At 43.6% G+C, this 18,288-nt stretch overlaps 1 protein-coding gene across 2 annotated transcripts in view; it reads left to right on the top strand.

The window, feature by feature from the left end:
• Positions 1-17,321, top strand: part of CACHD1 (cache domain containing 1) — a 222,435-nt gene extending 205,114 nt beyond the window's left edge. For both annotated transcript variants that reach the window (XM_077120712.1, XM_077120713.1), the window contains exons 20-27: positions 796-956; positions 1,303-1,389; positions 2,230-2,346; positions 3,625-3,776; positions 5,120-5,281; positions 6,550-6,627; positions 7,281-7,382; positions 15,572-17,321. In XM_077120712.1, the coding sequence (XP_076976827.1) occupies positions 796-956; positions 1,303-1,389; positions 2,230-2,346; positions 3,625-3,776; positions 5,120-5,281; positions 6,550-6,627; positions 7,281-7,382; positions 15,572-15,810 (1,098 nt within the window). In that variant the 3' untranslated portion in view covers positions 15,811-17,321. The remainder of the gene's footprint in view (positions 1-795; positions 957-1,302; positions 1,390-2,229; positions 2,347-3,624; positions 3,777-5,119; positions 5,282-6,549; positions 6,628-7,280; positions 7,383-15,571) is intronic.
• The last annotated feature ends 967 nt before the right edge of the window (positions 17,322-18,288 follow it).

The following is an 18,288-nucleotide window of genomic DNA, read 5'->3' as shown; positions in this document are numbered from 1 at the left end:
TGCATTCAGTGTTATAGTTCCCAGAATTCAGCTTGTCTTCACAACTCATATACAAGGACTGAAGGACATGGAAACCTGCATGGGGCTAAATAATTTGCCCTAGTATATGTGAGACACACAGAAAAATGACTGTGACAACTTTGTAATACTGCTTTTGAATCTTTGCTTTTCCAATATGGTAGACAGAGTTGGCATTTCAAGAAATTGGCCGTGCCATTTCCTTGTTATAGAATGAAGGAAAGGATACTTGCTTTGCTTGAATTGTTTAAATATTCTGGAAACAGAATACTGGCTTCTTGAAAAAGTTTTGGTTTGCAAAGAATCTTATTATTCTGGAAGAAGCGTTGTTATCCAGGAGGGGGAAATTGTATTTTCTGGTTGAACAGGTTTGCTTTTGAATTCATTTTAAACTCTTCTTTACATGAAAGTTGTATTTCCTGCTCTCCTTGAAGTTGTTTTCATTTTTATGGTATATTGCTATGGGATTAAAGAAAAAGCAAGTTTCAAAAAAACTATAAAAATGTGTATCCATATAAGCATAAATAAAAGATAGAATAAGTAATATTTATAAAACATATTAAATATGAATAAACAGGAATTTTCTCTGACTAATGGGATTTTGAATAATTTTCCTGTACTTTCCGAATTTTAAACAGTAACTATTATATTAAACTTTTGTAATCAGAAATAAATACACAAAGTTTTCATTTAAGCTACATTTTCAGCCGATGGGTTGTTTCACGAAGGTAGGGCAGAGCCTTTGCACTGCTGCCTGCCACTTTGGTTGTTTTGTAGGGGGATTTGACAAACCTGGTGCATGGCAGCCACTGTTCTAAATACAGACTGACGAGGATCCCGGGGACCAACGCGTTTGTCGGCATTGTCAATGAAACATGCGACTCTCTTGCCTTCTGTGCTTGCAGCATGGTGGATCGGCTCTGTCTCAACTGTCACCGGTAAAATTTCAGTGGGACATATTCTCTCTTTGCCACTCTAATATTTTAACTGATGCCAATCATTTTGAAGTGACATCTGCAAAACAAATAGAAAGTGTTTGAGTGTATCATGGAGGAAAGGAAAATCCCAGTAACAAAAGCATTTAGAGCTGTGTAGTTGGCCGCTTCCTTGACCAGAGAGCAATGGATTAGGGCCAATTGTTTATTTTTTAACCCTTTTAAATAACTTCCTTTTTCTATCCCTTATAGCTGACTCAGGGTTTCTATATTTTGTTTCCCCTGGTGCATGTACAATGTTTAGTTTGTCACTGACACTCTGCATGTTAACTTTCTTTTTGTTTTTAAGAATGGAACAGAATGAATGTGAATGTCCTTGTGAGTGCCCTCTAGAGGTCAATGAATGCACTGGCAACCTCACCAATGCAGAGAACCGGTAAAATAATAACAATAATACTGTGGGGTCTAATTTATAGATTCATTTTGGGTTGGGGGATGGGAAGATGATTTGTTCTAATGATGAAAGTGTTCGGTGAGCTAGGTTTCAAGCTTCATAGTGCCTTAAAATCTGCAGTCTGCTTTCAGATTTAAATATAAGTGCTCTGATGTATGTGCTGCATATGAAGACAAGATGAGAGCATTACATTTGCTAAGTGCCTACCATGTTAGGTACTTGACACACCTGAAGCCACTCAGTTTTCAAATTAACCCTGTGATAAGTGTATCTGTGCTTTTCTCACATTCAAATATACCCATGCTCAGACATAATACGATATTATTTAGATTAGTGAAAAGTTTTAAGGACTGGTTAAATTATAGTAAATCTGCTCTGGAGAATTTTAAAGAAAACAATGTGTATGAATAAGTTTGTTTAACGCACAGGAAAAAAATGTCTGAAATACCATCATTAAACCATTAATAGCCTTCATCTCCGAAAAGTGAAATTTAGAAAGGAGAGTGAGGGGAGCTAACCTTCACTTTTAGTTTTATGCATTCCTATTTGGTTGAATGTTTATTATTTCATAATTTTTTTGTTATTATTTCCATTATACATAAAGTTGAAAACATTGAAGCCCAGAATGGTTACATAATTGGCCCAAGCTCATGCTCAGTGGCAAAGCCAGGATTCAAAACAGATCTGTCTGGCCACTGTCGAGGGCAGGCCCCTCCCCGGAGCTGCCCTGCAGCCCATTCAGACAGCGCTGCGGCCCAGACGGGTGGGCCCCACCCTGCATGCCTGCCTGCCTGCCTGCATACATGCCTGCCTTCTACCTAGAAACCCCAGCTGCGAGGTCCACCAGGAGCCAGTGACGTACACCGCTATCGACCCTGGCCTGCAGGATGCTCTCCACCAGTGTGTCAACAGCAGATGCAGCCAGAGGCTAGAGAGCGGGTAAGCAGAACCCAGCACCCAGTGTCCTAGGCCACTGCAGAGGCTGCTGTAGTAAAGCCCGAGGGCCGTGACCAGCAGCCAGTATATTCCCAGCTAATATATATTATTCTACATCTCGATGTTTTAAAGAGATGTATCCGTTTTTCAGGTCTGACACTGATCTCCAGAAGCCTTTATCCACCTAGTTTAAGGTTGCCCAGCTATTTGATTTTCCTGTTTCAGTTAGGTACAGCTATTTTGCATCTGTGTCTAATGTGAGTAGCCTTAGCTGTGCATGGGAAATGTGTGTTTTAATTAAAAGGAGTGTGAGGGGGACACAGTATGAAAGAGCAGGGGTGAGAGGAAGCAGGCACTCGTGGAGTGGGATCCAAATACAGAACCCAGAAGATGAGGGTCTACCTGTGGTTTTTTGTTTGTTTTTGTTTTTTTATTAGAGAAGTCATAGGTTTATAGAAAAGTGGTGCATAAAATACAGAGTTCCCATATGCCATCCTTTTGTTAACACCTTGCATTAGTGTGGGACATTTGTTACAATTCAAGAAAAGAGAAAACATTCTATCTGTGATATTTTGAAGGTCCCAGTTTCCTTTCTTGGGAAGCAGATTTGCTTCAAGGTAGTTTTGAAAACTAAAAATTATGTGTCCCCTGCCCCTTTGCACTCCTCCTTTGGGTGTTTGGAATTAAGCCATCTGGGAAGAGTGATTGTGCTAGGCCAGTGTGGGTGAACATTGATGATTTATTATAGCTGCAAGGTACCATTGGATGAAACAAAGAGTGGGTGGGTAGACAGGACAGTCAGATCTACTTTGGGTGTATACTTAAGCATCAGATTCATTAATTTCGGATGTTATGCAATAGCCCAAAGTTAATTTAGGACAGGCTGCGTACATTCTCCAATTGGATAGTGGTAAATTACTTATACTAAAACCTCTTGAGAAATATGTTCAGCTGACCTAGTATTTGACCAGTTTGTTCTTCCATTTTTTGAAATTTGACCATACCTTTGGGTATGCTAGGTCAAGATTGAACAACCTTGAGTCCATTTGGCACTGATCCATGATATGTGGATTTTGTAGTTTTATTTATCTCAGTTCCAGGTTGTTGGGGGACATAAAACAGCCTTCCCCTTGCAGACTATTACTGTTCTCATTTTGTAAGGAAAGGCGTTCACAGCACTATTAAGTAATGGAGCTCTTGAGCTGTCTGATGTTGAATTCCATGCTCTCCCCCTTGCCCCCATAATGCTTTCTGGAACCCAAAGTGTCATCTTTCTGGCAGGGACTGTTTTGGTGTGCTGGACTGTGAGTGGTGCATGGTGGACAGCGATGGAAAGACTCACTTGGACAAATCCTATTGTGCACCCCAGAAGGAATGCTTCGGGGGGATTGTGGGAGCCAAGAGTCCTTACATTGATGATCTGGGAGCAATAGGTATGTTTTTCGAGAATGCAGGACAGTTCAATTCTTGTATATACATTCTCTTTCCTATATGCTAGGATGGAAATCTTAAAATGATCCTCTACCTCTTTCCCGATTCTTTTGTCAGTAGTTGTTGGTTACAAAACCAAGGCAGATAATTACCTTCAGAGCTGGCCACATATTCTGTGCAGAGAGAGCAAGCAATCATCTCTCCTGCCAAACTTTGCAAGCCTGGAGTTCATTCCCGTGAAGCTTGTTCTGAGAAATTCCAGGTTTGATTTCCACATGCTTGAACTCTGGAGCTTGTTTGAATGCGAGTCCCAGCTGTCAGAAGTGCAAGGCCAGTTATATATGGAGTGACCATGGCACATCTTATTTCCTGCTGCAACCTTCCTTCAGGAATTTTGCAAGGCAGAAGTCTTGTGGCAACAAAACAACATTTTGAGCCTTGGGGTTAGCAGGAGCCAGAGACCAGTGCTCCCAGGGGGGCCGCTGGGTTGGGGGAGGGACTCTGTAGGGAGAAGAGCCCCTCGGATTAACCTCAAGACCTCAAAATATTGCCAAACAGGCTGCATCATTAGACTGAGGTTTTCTTGGTGTCATTTTGGAATTAGCACCAACTAGTAAAGCCTAGCTAGCCGGCAGGTCTTATATTTAGACCTGTAGTTAGTACTTTGCTTTTAAACATCTTTCTATATTAGCTTGTTTGCAGAAGAAGAAATTCTTATGTAAGGAAGAGTATTGAGCTCACATATTCTTACCAAACCAGGTGAGGACATAGTCAAAGTGACCTTGCTCTAAGAAATCACTTTAATGCCCACCTGCAGTTTCCTGTCTGAAAGGTGCAGATGGTTGTTTAATGAGAATCTATAACTTCAAAATTTTATCCATTTAGCACTCATTTACTTTTCCTGGTGCCTTTTATACTAGAGGATCAGTCACATGGCCCCCAAAGAGGTTCATATGCCCTTACCTCTGTGCTAGGTGAGTTTTCTTCACTTCTAAGAATAACTCATGCCCCAGGGAGCCAGGACTCTGTCAGCACTGGGTGCTGCACGTTTAGGTGGTCCTCTCCACTCACCCGTTCTACCCGTCCTTGCCAATTGTGCCCTTGCTCTGCTTCACAAACAACATTTAATCTCAGTGCCAGGGACCAACAAAGCCATCACTCCCACTTTCTAGTGGGTCATCTTCAAGGAATTCCAAGCTTAAAGCAGCCATTCTCATCTTCACCAAAACCCTTTCCACCCTACTGCTTTCCGTCTCACCACTCCTCCCCACCCCGCCGCCAGCCCGGTCTCCTCCCACACTTGGGAAATATTTACAGCGGATTCCTGGTTGTTTACCTTACGCAGGTGATGAGGTTATCACATTGAACATGATTAAAAGTGCCCCCGTGGGTCCCGTGGCCGGAGGCATTATGGGATGTATCATGGTGCTGGTCCTTGCTGTGTATGCCTATCGCCATCAGATTCACCGCCGGAGCCATCAGCATATGTCTCCCCTTGCTGCCCAAGGTGAGCTCCAAACGAATCCCAAAGCCCCTGGAGGCAGTGGCCTCCCTTGGGTTGTTTCAAGGCTGGAAGGACAGTGTCAGTGTCAGCCTCTAAGGATTGCAGAAATGGAGCTGCATTCTCAGGTTCCGAGGAATCGATTCACACGTCCCCCAGGCCTGCTCTTCCCCTTTACACTCCACTCCTTCTCTAGTGCCTAAGTCCTGTGAGCGCTGTTAGGACTCCACAGAAGCCCCTGGAAGTTCTTTCTTCTTGCATAACATTAGCCTGTGTCCTGCCTTTGGAGTAAGTCAGTCAGGAGAACTGGGATGCCGAGTGGGAAATTGTCTTCGTGAAGATCAGATGTATTACCCTCACAGTTCAGAAAAGATGGGTAAATCAGATACACCCTAGGTCACAATTGGCAAGAACACAAATCTGTTGTATTGCAACTGTTACTGGGCAGTACTGAATGAACACACATTTGAGTAATCATATCTCTTAAAACGGCATGAGCAATCAAAGCCAGGGGCAGGGTGATTAAATGTAACTAGATCTTCAGTACCTACAGTGTTTAGTGTGTATCTCCAGTACCTACAGTGTTTAGTGTGTATCTCTGTTTGAGCAGGGTGAAGCCTTCCAGTGACCATATCCATCCTTCCCTAGCAGCCCCCAGGGATGGGTTGACTTGGCCTTCCTAGAGATGAGGCTAACACATCCTTGTCCCTGGATTCAGGTGGCAAGCACTTAGTTCATGCTTGCAGCACAAATAGCAGGTTTATTCTGGAATGTTCCATTATAGCCACAATCCTCAAGGTGGATCATGAGATAACATTGCTTCATTTATTAACAGGGAGAATCACAGAGTGCTTCTCTGTGCACTGAGCCCGACTGTAAACCAGTGTCACTTATGCCTGGTCTTTTCTAGGCCTTGGTAACAGCGGTTTATAAATGCAGCAGTGCTTTTGAGCCCTGTTCCTTCTGTTTCAGGTGCTTTGGTAGAGGACTAAGGATCTGTTAGCCTCTGTCAACACCTTTTCTCCTCTTTCTTCAGAAATCAGATTGCAGGTGCCTCCCTTGATCATTCACACCTTTTCTTCCCCCACTTCTGATCCCTGCTCCCACCTATGTTAAAAAAAAAAATTGAGAATCAGTTCATTTTCCCTAAGATTGGAACCATACTTGATGGAATGCTGTCACCCATCCATCAGACAGGCAGTCAGCAGGGTGTTAAAGCGGGTGATTTTGTTTGATTAAATAGTCATGTTTCTCTCTTTTTCAACGATGGGTAGAGATGTCAGTGCGTATGTCCAGCCTGGAGAACGACCGAGATGAAAGAGACGACGACACTCACGAAGACAGAGGCATCAGTGAGTACCCAGCTGCTGCACCGCGGGGCCAGCAGGAGGCTAATCCAGAATAAATATTCCTCCTTGTGTCCTTTAGGCTTGTATTAAAATTTAAGAAGCTTTGACAGGGCAGGTGTTTCTCTCCTCTCCCCTGTTTTTCTTTGGGAATCAATGTGTAGGTGTTTACTTTGTTTTAGAATATCTCCCAAGGTTTTATGAAGCTGTTTGTTTTTTCAGATTAAATGTTTTGGCATAAAACTGCTCACCCTTCCCTTTCCTTCTTATTACTCTCCAATATAATATTTTAGAAGGGGAATCTTCAGGCATGCATTTTCTAAATCCCTCACGTAGTGCATCCAAGTCAGGAAACAAAAAAAGGCTGTATTTTTTTTTTTAATCAAAAGAGAATACCACTAGTATTGAGGTTCCGTGGCCCTCAGCTGCCTGGAGCAGAGCTCCTTAATGCAAGTGGGAAATGCATAATTAAGCCCCTCTCACTGCACGGCTCTGAAGCCAGCTTCCCCAGCTCCTCGGAATTTTTTTTTCAAATTGCCTATTCCAGTCCTCCAAAGAATAGCCTTCCCACCGTGAGCCTGGGCCCGCTCAGAGCACGCGCGTGGGGGTACTGGGAGATGGTGACCTGCCACTGAGCCTCCCCACCCTGTCTCCCACAGTCAGCAACACGCGGTTCATCGCCGCGGTCATCGAGCGCCACGCACACAGCCCGGAAAGGAGGCGGCGCTACTGGGGCCGGTCGGGAACCGAGAGCGACCACGGTGAGTGCTGGCGCCCCTCCAGGACCCGAGGATCCCAGTGGAACTTCCGTGGACCGCTGCTCACAGCGCCCCCCACCCCCCACCCCGTGCCTAATTAGCTTGACGTAGTTCCAAAGAGGACGCACTCCAGCCGTGACACCGTGGGATAAGAGCCCAGGGGCGCTTCTGCTCCTGTCCCTGCATTCCCAGACATAAGCCAGGGGACCTCCAGCGTGCACATTGCTTCCTGGGCAGCCTTGCCTCCTTAAGGCTTTCAGAGTGTAAATGGAACCCAGTCACAGCGCACATTGGCTCCCCTGAGGTCACGCTGTGCCCTGAGGTCAGCTACCAGTGCTGCTGGTTGGGTCCTCCCAGCCAGTGCCCCTGGGGGTCACGAGAGCCGAGGCTGTCCTCTGTATTCCCCAGCCCCGAGCTGGCCCTGCCCAGTGCAGGGTGGGTGGGGGGCAGGAAGGGCTTCTCTGAGGGCGACATTTGGACTGAGCTTTGAGGGGTGACTGAAGAAAAGTTAAAGTAGAAGGATGAAGAGATGCTCATCTTCATTAGCTTCATGAAAATGCAAATGAAGACGATAGATGCCACCTCACACCTATAAGAAAGGCTGCTATTAAACAGGAAACTACAAATGGTGGAGAGGATGTGGAGGAATTGGGACACTTATGTGCTCCTGGGGGGGATGTATAATGGTCCAGCCACTATGGAAGGCAGTCTAGTGATTCCTTAGGAAACTGAATATCGAGTTTCTCTATGACCCGGCAATACCAACATCAGGTATATTCCCAGGAGAGCTGAAAGCAGTGACACAAAGAGACATTTGCACAATGATATTCATAGTTGCGTTATTCACAATCGCCAGAAGATGGAAACATACCAAATGCCCATCAAGAAATGTGGATTAACAAAATGTGGTACATGCATACGATGGAATATTATGCAGCAGGAAGACAAAATGAGGTCCTGGGGCACATGACAAGACAGATGAACCTTGAGGACATAATACTGAGTGAAATAAGCCAGACACAAAAGGATAGTTATACTATAATTTCACTATTATGACTCTGGTAAAGAGAACAAACTCCAAACCATACAGCCCAGGAAGAAAATCTCTGCTCTAATAAGCAATGAACTCGATGTTGCATCTCTACAGCTAAAAAACGCAAATGACTTCACAAGCAATGGCTTCCATATGTTTCACATTTTTAACATTGACCATTCATAAAAAAGATTTTATAAAAGAGAAAAAAAAAAGTTTACCCCATAGAGTTGTTGAGAGAATTAAATGTGATAATATAGGTAAAGTAAAGGAAAAAAAAGTTAAGATAAAAGGATAATATGGGCACGTGGACATGGAATTTAGTATAAAGCATCTAGACGAGTCTCAGGAAGGAGCAGCCACCCATAGCTGAGCCCAGGGATGGGGCCAAATTGTGAAGAGGCCCCAGTTGCTGAGTGAGCCAAGGAGTGAGGAAGTCAACATGCTCTACCAAAGACTTGGCCATGCCCTGTGGCTTCTCACCTTCTCCAGGCCCATCTTGTTCATCGTCACAAGGAAATCCTTGTCTCTAAGCAGCATCGCTGTCCTTGCAGAAGGTGCAACAGGAGCAGTAGGGCTTTTCTTGTCATTATAAAATCTTTTTTATTTCTCAAGATTGCTCTTTAATTTTCCAGAAATCCATATTTCTTCCCAGAATCCAGTCTTTTTTTTTCCTTTTGTTAGGACCAAAAAAAAAAAGCATAAATAATGTATTTATGCCTCTCCAACTCAGCTTTCTCCACATATACCCTGAAAAAAAAAAAGTCTTCAAACAGTATGCTCCCACACCTATGCTAAAAAATGCAGGAGTGGATATTTATCAAAGCAGCCAGTGTTGCCTTTTATATTAGCCAGGTATTTCTGGCTCCCTTTGGAAAACAGGAAAAACTAAAGAAGAAAACTCTGTTTGTAAATTAACATCTATTAATTGGGCTTTGAGTTGTTCTCACCAGCTAAATAAAAACTTCAGGTTTCTATGGAGAGTCAGAGCAGAACTTAAATTTTTTAGTTTCTTAGGCTTTCTGGCTTTTTTTTCTAAAAACCTTTGAACCTGCATAAATTTCTTCTCCCAGGCAGTTCTTTGCCTCTTCTCCTTTGAATAATAAAACAGGTTTGAGGCTATTAAAGTTCAACAGAAATGATTTCTTATTCAGCACAAATACTGAAGCTTCTTTTTTCTCTCTTCCAGTAGAAATCGTATCAATATAAAATTGAAACTCTGAGTGATATTTTCGATGTTCGGTTAGCTCTCTCATTGTCTTAGTAAAATGGCATATCGAAGATAAAAGGGAATAGTGAAGTGTCAGTATCTGAAAGTCAGGGAATCTAGCTAAGGGCTTGGTTTCTTTCATTTTTCACAATAATTGGATCCCTCATATCCCCAAGGAATGAAAAATAGTTTCTCATGCAGACAGAATGCAGCTCCAAAAGTAGAAGATATTGACATTCCCCATAATTCCAAAATGCACCACAAAATCAGTAGCCCTGTTGTCATATTCCTCAGCCTATACCGTGGGTCACTGAAAGTGGTGGCATCCGGTTAATGTTCCTGTGACACCAAAAGGTTAAGCTGTGCACACACGTTAAGCTGGGAAATCAAGTCTAATTGTGTCGGCGCGCTTCCTGCACACAATGTGTTCTTCTGTTTGGTGCCTGTCGTGCACCTCCTATTTGCGAGGCTCTGTAGACAGGGAGTTAGGGATGGGACGGGTGTCACTTCTGCAAGGCAGAGCCAAGCAGAGCTCACTCTCGAATCCCACCTCCCTCATCTTTCCAAGTTGTGAGACCTTAGTGAAGCTGCTTTGTACCCCAGTTTCCACATAATGAAAACAGGATGAGCAATGCCCACGCTCATAAGGTTTGTGAAAGGATTAAGTAAAATAACTTGGCCGGCAGGAACTTGATATTGTCCTCCCTCCATCCACACCCACCCTGCCCTCAAATGGCTTATAGCCCAGGAGGAAACTCGACATAAATGCATAGGATCATATAACTGATAAACTGTGGGATGTGGCAGCGTCCTTAAAGGAGCATAGCAAGTAAGAAGAGGGAGAAATGGGTTATTTTATCTGCAGATAAATCCTGGAAGACCTGTGGGGAAAGGGGCTGGTGGTGCTGGCTCTTGAACTGGCATCACAGTTCTTTGTTACCCACTGAGCATATTTCCATCCGAGTGCTTGGGGTCTGAGACAAAAGAAGATTCAAAAGAATAAAATCTGTAAGTATATGAGTACCAAACTGACGAGACTGCTTCTATATGGCTCTGAGTCGTGATTTTCCTAGACTTAAAACTGGATGTTACCAAGCTAAACTTAGAAACTTACAGCTGAATTTTATTTAGAAATATTTCATGTGGCCAGCAGAGTTGGTATTTCACATGAATCTCATTTTAATTTTTGAATTTAATAAAAAAGAAACTGCTTGGATTAAGAAAGCTTTTTTAAAAGAAACAAATCATTTTTGTCATTTCCAGTTAGGACTCTCTTAGGATGATTGTTTGTTTTCCAGCATTTGAATTGTTACGTGTACAAACAGATTAGAGACCATTGCTATTATTGACTTTAAATTATATATCGGCTGTAGACATTATTTCTCTTGAAAATATATTTTATCTAATCATCTGCTGGCTTATTTTTTAGTTAAAAACCAATAAATACTTGTTCCTTATGAATCTATACTTTTGTCTATTTTCCCATAGGCAATTTATGCAGACATATGTTAAGCTACATTTTTTGTCTTCAGGAAGGGGGCTTTTTTCTCCCTTGTTTTTATACTGGCAAATTCCAAAAGCCTCAAAAGGCAAATACTGGACCCTGAAAACCTTGTCAAAAGCATGTGGCGCACCCTGGGACCATTTTCTGGAAGTACGTGGATTTTCTCCAGCACTTACTCTCTGTGGCCACGAGGTGGTGAGCTGGCCCCGGAGGGACCCACAGGTCCTCACAGCCCAGAGCGTTTTCTTAGGAACCATCAGCTAAGTGTAGAAGCAGAAGGCAAGCGAGCAAAAGCCTCATCTTGCATTCTGTCCTCTATGGCTGCCCAGCCTCTCTCTCTGAAGCCTTTTCCTCTGTTGAGATCATCTTTGTAGGAACTTTTCTATATACACCTTTATATAGCAAAGATTTTTTGTTCCCCTTTCAAAGTGTTTTGGATTATGCTTTGTGTTTTAAATAGTGCCATGAGGGCCACAGGTTCCCAGCACACAGCAGAACCGCCTGGCACTGAGTAAGCATGCAGTTTGTTGAGAGCGCGTGTTTGTCCTCCATCGCATTCCGCTCACGCCCCACGGGTTTTAGTAAATGAGTGAGAAAAGAAGCCCGAGTATGTTAGAGAGGGGTTAACAATAGGAGCACAGTTGAGAAAATTAAACGGAATGGCCCCGCATGAGGGTTTTAGTTCGGAGGAGCCTGTGCCATGGTTCTCAGCTGAACACAGTAGCAGGAGAAAGGGGGGGGGGGTACCTCCACCTGGCCTCGGAAACACCCACGCACCCTCGCCATCGCCCCGGTGTTAGCCTTTAGGAACCTGCGATCAAAACGTCCCTGGATGGGCAGAGCTTCTGAGCAAGGCCCAAGGACTCCTGGAATGGCTTCTCTATCAGATGCGACGGGTCAGTGCCAGACCAGACCAAACCACAGATAATTTTTGAAAAATTCATTAATGCCATTGCTTTGGGAATACAGTTTATAATTTTTTTGTTGTTATGTCTTCTCATGAGAGGCATAGTGCTAAATACTGGGCGTACGAAGATAAGTAAGTCCCTGTCCTGGAAGAAAGAATTTGCTGGTTGATAAGACAGGCCTATATGATAACATGGTGAAATCCGAGAAGGCAATGTGCACAGAAGGCTGTGTGAGCTCGCAGAAGGGACGCTGGGCCCCGCGTGGGTAGACAAGACTGGGGGTGGGAGGGGGTGTCTGCTGGGAAGTCTTCCCAGAGGAGAAGAGGTTTAAACTGAAGTTTGAAGCATGATAGTAAGACGAAGGGATCTGGAGAGGTTGAGCTGGGCAGAGAGAATGCTTTGATTTAACCCCATGAATGTTGAAATGAATGGTCAGTCATTATACATGATTGTAAAGAGCAGAATTGGGAAGCCATCCACCAATTCAGTTATTTGGAGGCGAGGTGAAGGCAACCTAACACTAAAAGTTTGCCAAAAACAATCACCATAGACACTGAAATTTTGCTAAAATCATGCTTTCTGCTTTCATCTTGTTATCTTTATAAGCATAAGATGGTTTAAGAACACACAGCACCTTGTAACTGAGCTTTTAGAATCTAGTATACAGGCTTAAATTCTAGACTTAGCATTGCCAAAGCTGAGAAACTTATTGTGGTGTGGTGCCTGCTGCCCTAATCTTGGTAAATGGTGTCACTGTTCCCCCAGCCTCTGAACCTAGAACCCCCAGCCTTATCCAAGAATGTCAACTCCCCTGGCATCTGCACCAGTAAATCCATTTGGTACAAGACCAAATCCAATCTGCTATGCACTTGACCAGCTGTTTGCCCACTTCCAGATGCTACTACCATCCCATGTCAGGCCCTCCACGTCTCCTCTAGTGATGTGCCCCAGACCCTGTGCTGTGCACCCCCAGACCACCGATCCCCCGATACCTCCCTCCTGCCAGTCCCCATTGGCCAACACTAAATCCTAACTCTCGGCTTCAGCAAGCCTTCTCGAACTCGCCTTACCCTCCTGTCCAGTCTTCTCTCCCGTTTCTCCCCACCCAGATACAGGACTTTTCGCCAGTCCCCACATAGACCAGATCTTTCAGGCTGCCATGCCTTTAGATCCTGCCCCCCTTTTCTGCCCCAGTGAGCCCTTCTGCCTCTTAAGGTGCAAGGCCACCTTAGGTCACCTGAAGTCTCCTAAGTTGCTTCTTGATTGAGGACTACCCAGAAGCTGGGGCTTCATCTTACCCCTTTGTCTGTTTTGCCCTTAGTTTAATGCCTGGCACTGAGATGGCTCTCGGGAATGATAAACACATACATGGATGACCTGTGCCTCTTCTGCCCTGGCTTCCCATGGGCTGCAGTCCTGAGCTTCTGATTAAGCGTTTCCATGTGCAGAACCCACAGATTTGCAAAACCAAATTCTGTCTTCCCTGAGACTCCCTCCTACTCCCTCCCCAGTCATCCCTTGAGGATGGGACCACGTTTAACCATCCCTCGTTCCCCAAGGCCCCTCACGTCCAACTGCTCACCAGCTTCTGTGGTTCCCACCCCTGAAATCTGTTTTAAATCTGCCCAGTCCCACTCCTAGTTTTCCTTCCTCTCTCTGACATGTTGCAATAGACTACTAACTTCCTTTTCTCCCTCCTCCCTTCCATTTATCCTCCAAACTGCCACCAGATCTACGTTTTTAAAATGCAGATGTGATCGGGCAGGCCACGGTGGCTCAGCAGGCAGAGTTCTCGCCTGCCATGCCAGAGACCCAGGTTCGATTCCTGGTATCTGCCCGTGTGAAAAAAAAAAAGAAAACACAGATAGGATCAATGCCAATTTTTTGGATTTGCTCAAAACCTTGTAATGTCTGTCCATTTTCTACTCGTTGGCATAGCTTTTGTGATCTGATTTCAAATTACTCTTCCACTCTCCACCTGTCAACGCCTTTAGCTACCTGCTAGCCCTCATTCTCGTGGTACAGGGATGGTCCATGTCTCCATGTGTCCATGCTGTTCTCTGGCTCATTTCTATTCATGTGTTGGAGCCCAACTAAAATATTAATTACTCCATGAGGCTTTCTTACCTCCCACACAGAATCAGTCATTCCCTCTTCTGAATAGCACTTATTATTTGCATTTAGAGTAAGTCTAGCTCCACGAACACCTGTCTTATACTCATTTGTGAAATCACTAAGGAAGGGCGATACCTCTTATTCAAGTTTCATTATCTCCCCCTCCTGCCCCATAATTGTCTTCAATCGATGAATAATTGAATTGAGCTGTTGTACTAGTTTTATTCTCACACTAACTTTTGAGCTCCTTGTACAGGAATCTTATTTTCATCATGGTGTATCCTGCAGTGCCCAGCTCAGTGCTTATGTGTGGTGGGTGCCTAATAAATATTTGTTGAATCGGACTTTTAAATAATTCTGTCATTTGAGAAATGTCTCTTTGAAGACAGAGAATTGCCATTTGTATTTTTGCACCGAGCCTATATTTGCAACCATAAACTCCCCCTGCTTGCTGTGTGCAAGCACATCAGTTTTGCAGCCACGCATGTAACTAGTACTACCCATGGGTGAGTGCTGATTGATGCTAACTGTAGATGCAGCAGAAATATTAATGAGTTGTCACTGTAAAAAAATTTTAAAGGAGATTTTTGCAATATTTAAAAACATGCCAAGTCTCCTGGAATGGAATCTTTGATCAACAAGGGCATTTTCTTTTGAAACATGTATTACTTAGAATACTCAAAGTAATTAATCTGTAAATAAGGTGAGCCAGATTTCACACAGAATAGGTGATTCCTTTGCTAGTAGAGGTGGGTATTTTATCTGTCCATGAAGTGAGTGTTGTTTAGTTAGATAGTGGAACTTTGGACAAATTCCTTGACCTCTGATCATTTCCCTCACTCACCTATAAAACAGATATTCAAATATATGCCTCATTGGTATGCAGGAATTGCATGAAAGAAGGGCCTGCTCTGTGACAGGTGTGCAGATAAGGGTGGCAGGATTTTGTTTCTGTTGTAGCATAACGTTCAGGCCTCCTGAAGCCCAGCTTTCCCCCCTCCCCCCATTTCCCCAACTGTTCTGAGTCCTTTAAGTCTCTTCCTTGAAACTCCGTTTTGGGGGGATTTCTTTAAGAGATTGTATCCCAGAGAGACGCATGTATCAGTCAACGGTGGTTATCTCTGGATGGAGATGCAGAGTGATTTTAGTTGTTGTTTTGTTGGTTTAGGGAGAGGGTCGTTCTTTTTTTCTTTTCCATTATATCACCTAAAAAGATCATGTTTTGTGTAATCGTTCTAAGAACAAACCATGTAACTAAAGGTCTCTTTAAAAATGAGTCACTTCACCATCTGCAGAGTGTCTGCAAACGTTTGCACCTAGAGAGCACGAAATAGGAATACGTTCCAGTGCCCTGTCAGTGGCAGCTGAAATCTCCCTGCATTGGACAATCCCAGCTGCTGACGTGTTGTGTTTGTTTTCCAGGTTACAGCACCATGAGCCCGCAGGAGGACAGTGAAAACCCCCCGTGCAACAACGACCCCTTGTCGGCAGGGGTGGACGTGGGCAACCACGACGAGGACTTGGACCTGGACACACCGCCGCAGACGGCCGCCCTCCTCAGCCACAAGTTCCACCACTACCGGCTCCACCACCCCACCCTTCCCCACAGCCACCACCTGCAGGCGGCCGTGACTGTCCACACCGTGGACGCGGAGTGCTGACGGCCTCCTGGCCTCCACGGGGGGGAGCCGGGACGCTCAGGAGGGGACACAGAGCCGGCAGAAATCCCACGGCGACAGGCCCCTGCGTGCGTGCGTGCGCTCCGGCCGGTGGCCTCGCTCCCTTCCTGCCTGTTGACGTGTTTAAAAACAAGACAGCACCCACAGGATCGCCTTCGTGGAAATGGGTTTCTGAAACGGAGGGGAAATAAGCCTGATTAATGAACCTGCCATAATGCTAATGGAATGGAAAAGAAGGCAGACCTCCAAACATAGAGACGAGACCTTTAAATGAGACGTTGGGAACCTTCGTTGAGCTGAGCCAGAGGAATGTTCCGGAGCCAGAAATGTCCGGCTCTCCTTAACTGGAAGAGAGAAGAATCTGGGCCACCAGAGACAGAGAATGTGGCATGCTCATACGCACGTGTGCTGTCAAGATTCACTGTGTTTCGCAGCGGTACCTAGATACCGCAGTTGCTGTAGGAAGCTCATGTTAAGCTCTGAATGATGCATCTCCAAATTTCTAAGTAAAGGATTATTTTTCTACTATTTATTGAACTTTCAAACATTCTCAAACTCTCGGGAAAAGAAAAAAGAAACACATGAGTTTTCAGCAGTTATCCCTAGTGTTCTGTGTGTGATAATGAAGTGGTTCCTTCATTAAGGAATTCTAGTTCTTATTTAACTGATAGAATCTCACTGCCCCATTCCACAAAATGGGAAAATGAAGAAATCTTTCTCTCTGACTCTGTTTGCATACTTCTTCCTTAGAACGTCATTTCATGAAAACGACTCTTTGTTTGCAATGTTGTTGTCTGGCTCTGTGTTTGACAGAGGTAAGGGGCAGGGGAGTGCAGGACAGTTTTAAAGGAATTTTGTTTCTTTATAACTCATTTCCACTCCCTATATGATGCTTTTCTTAGATTGTTGCAAAACCTACAGTCCCAGCCTTTCAGGTGAGGGAGGGCTGAAATTATTCTCCTTGTTTTAGAACCCTATAAACTCACAGTCAAAATGTGTCCCATTTTGATCCTGAAAATATTGAATATATAAGGGGAAAAGCTTTTAAAATTGTGAAGTTTGGGTTCTTAAAGATTTCTTTCAAAACCATAATTGAAAGCTGCTGCCAGGTATCCAAGAAGTTTCCACCAAACTCCTTTGATTTATGCAGAGATAAATCAAATCTGGCTAATATAACGTGGGGCGTTGTAATTTTACAGTAGTGTTCTAATTACAGTGATGTATTTTAGATTCACATTTGTGATTCCAATATGTTATAAAGACATTCTTGCACCGTATGCGTGTGGCAAGTGTCCATTTATATGTAGTTGAAAAAAAAAATCACTGAATAATGTTTTAAGGATAGGGTATTACAATACAATGTAAAAAAAAAAAAGCAATTGGTTCTTCAGCAGTACAGAAAGTAAACTATATGTGTGCTATCAGGAAACCCCTTCATACTGTGTATAAAATTGCAGTCTAGTGAAATAAACTGTATGCAATGGACAGTTTAATGGCTATAGTGATTTGTTAACTTACCACCGTTGGGTGCCTGGAGGCAAATTATATATACTTTGTAACCTAATAAGTCAGTTGCTAAACTGAAGAGAGGCCTCCTTACAATGCTACATTTGGCCAAATTCAGGGGCTTCTAGACTACCTCAAAGAAATTTAAGAATATGAGGGATTAAAATTTAAAGTATATATTTAAAAATGTGTAGAACCCAGCATCCTCTTCCTGAGCAGCGCTATTTTTGTTATTAATAATACAGCATTGGTTATCCTGTAACTGCTGGAGAGATTGGATACATTTCCATACTTCCCAGAAAGGTAAAGCATGCCCTGGGATCCAAAATTTTTTTAAAGTGAGAAACTAGCCCTGGAAAGGGGGAACTTGGTGCTTTCAAGAAATAATCACAAAATTCAGAGCTTGAAAGTGAAATACTAAGAGCCTACTCAGACCCAGTAATAGAGATGCATTTTGTGTCTTTTGTAATAAAAATCTCTCCTGTCCTGAACCGTAGGGGAAAGTAATTTGAATGCTTATCCCAGAAAAGAAAAATGTACCGCATTTTAAGCGCCTCTGTAGAAGATGCCATATCATCCTCCTGAAGCCTTATATATAATTGTTTAAAAGGAAAAATATGTTGTGGGAAGCTCTTTATTGTGGTGATGAAAATCGGTTCCTTTTGCTCCTCAATTTCATTTGCTAGTTAAGCACATATCTTCTCAGAAACCCTGCCAAGCCCGCCTGCTGCAGAAGTTTCCTGTGTCAAGGGTGACCCAGGGCCCGGTAAGCAGCCAGGACAGTTCCTGTTTGTAACCCAAAAGAAACAAGGTACAGAGGCAAACCAGTCCTGATAGTCTGTTAGCTGCTCTTCAGATACATCTTAAAACAATGTATTGTAGTTTTTCTTTCTCTACTTCTTGATTTAATTTGAATACCCAACTAGACCCCATCAATATATTTATTTGAAAAAC

This window comes from Tamandua tetradactyla, chromosome 11 (genome assembly GCF_023851605.1).
Source record: "Tamandua tetradactyla isolate mTamTet1 chromosome 11, mTamTet1.pri, whole genome shotgun sequence".
Taxonomy (NCBI): domain Eukaryota; kingdom Metazoa; phylum Chordata; class Mammalia; order Pilosa; family Myrmecophagidae; genus Tamandua; species Tamandua tetradactyla.
This window is presented reverse-complemented; position numbering and strand designations above follow the sequence as displayed.